At 57.7% G+C, this 337-nt stretch overlaps 1 protein-coding gene across 1 annotated transcript in view; it reads right to left on the minus strand.

Moving 5' to 3' along the window:
• Positions 1-337, minus strand: part of LOC102673865 (twitchin) — a 74,242-nt gene that overhangs the window by 17,170 nt on the left and 56,735 nt on the right. Inside the window, 2 exon segments of the mRNA XM_031511717.1 lie at positions 1-177; positions 179-335. Of these exon segments, the coding sequence (XP_031367577.1) occupies positions 1-177; positions 179-335 (334 nt within the window).

Genomic DNA, 337 nt, shown 5'->3' on the forward strand with positions numbered 1-337 from the left:
CAACGGCCAGTCGCTTCGTCCATTTTCTCCACGACGTATTTTTCTATCGGTTGGCCACCGTCGTCTTCCGGCGATTTCCACGTCAAGGTGCATCCTTCGGCGTGCACGTCGGACGCTCTGAGCGGCCCTTGAGGCGGACTCGGCACGTCCAGTACCGTCACCTTCACGAACGCCTCNGCCGTTTATATTTTCGGCGATTATGCTGTACTTGCCCGATTCGGCTCTCGTGGCCATCCTGACGCTCAGGCTCGTGTTGTAATCGACGTGCTTCACTTTGATACGCTCGGTGGGCCGAACCTCTCGTTTGCCCAACATCCATTTCGTGGTCGGTGGAGGC

This window comes from Apis dorsata, unplaced genomic scaffold (assembly GCF_000469605.1).
Source record: "Apis dorsata unplaced genomic scaffold, Apis dorsata 1.3 scaffold_344, whole genome shotgun sequence".
Lineage (NCBI taxonomy): Eukaryota > Metazoa > Arthropoda > Insecta > Hymenoptera > Apidae > Apis > Apis dorsata.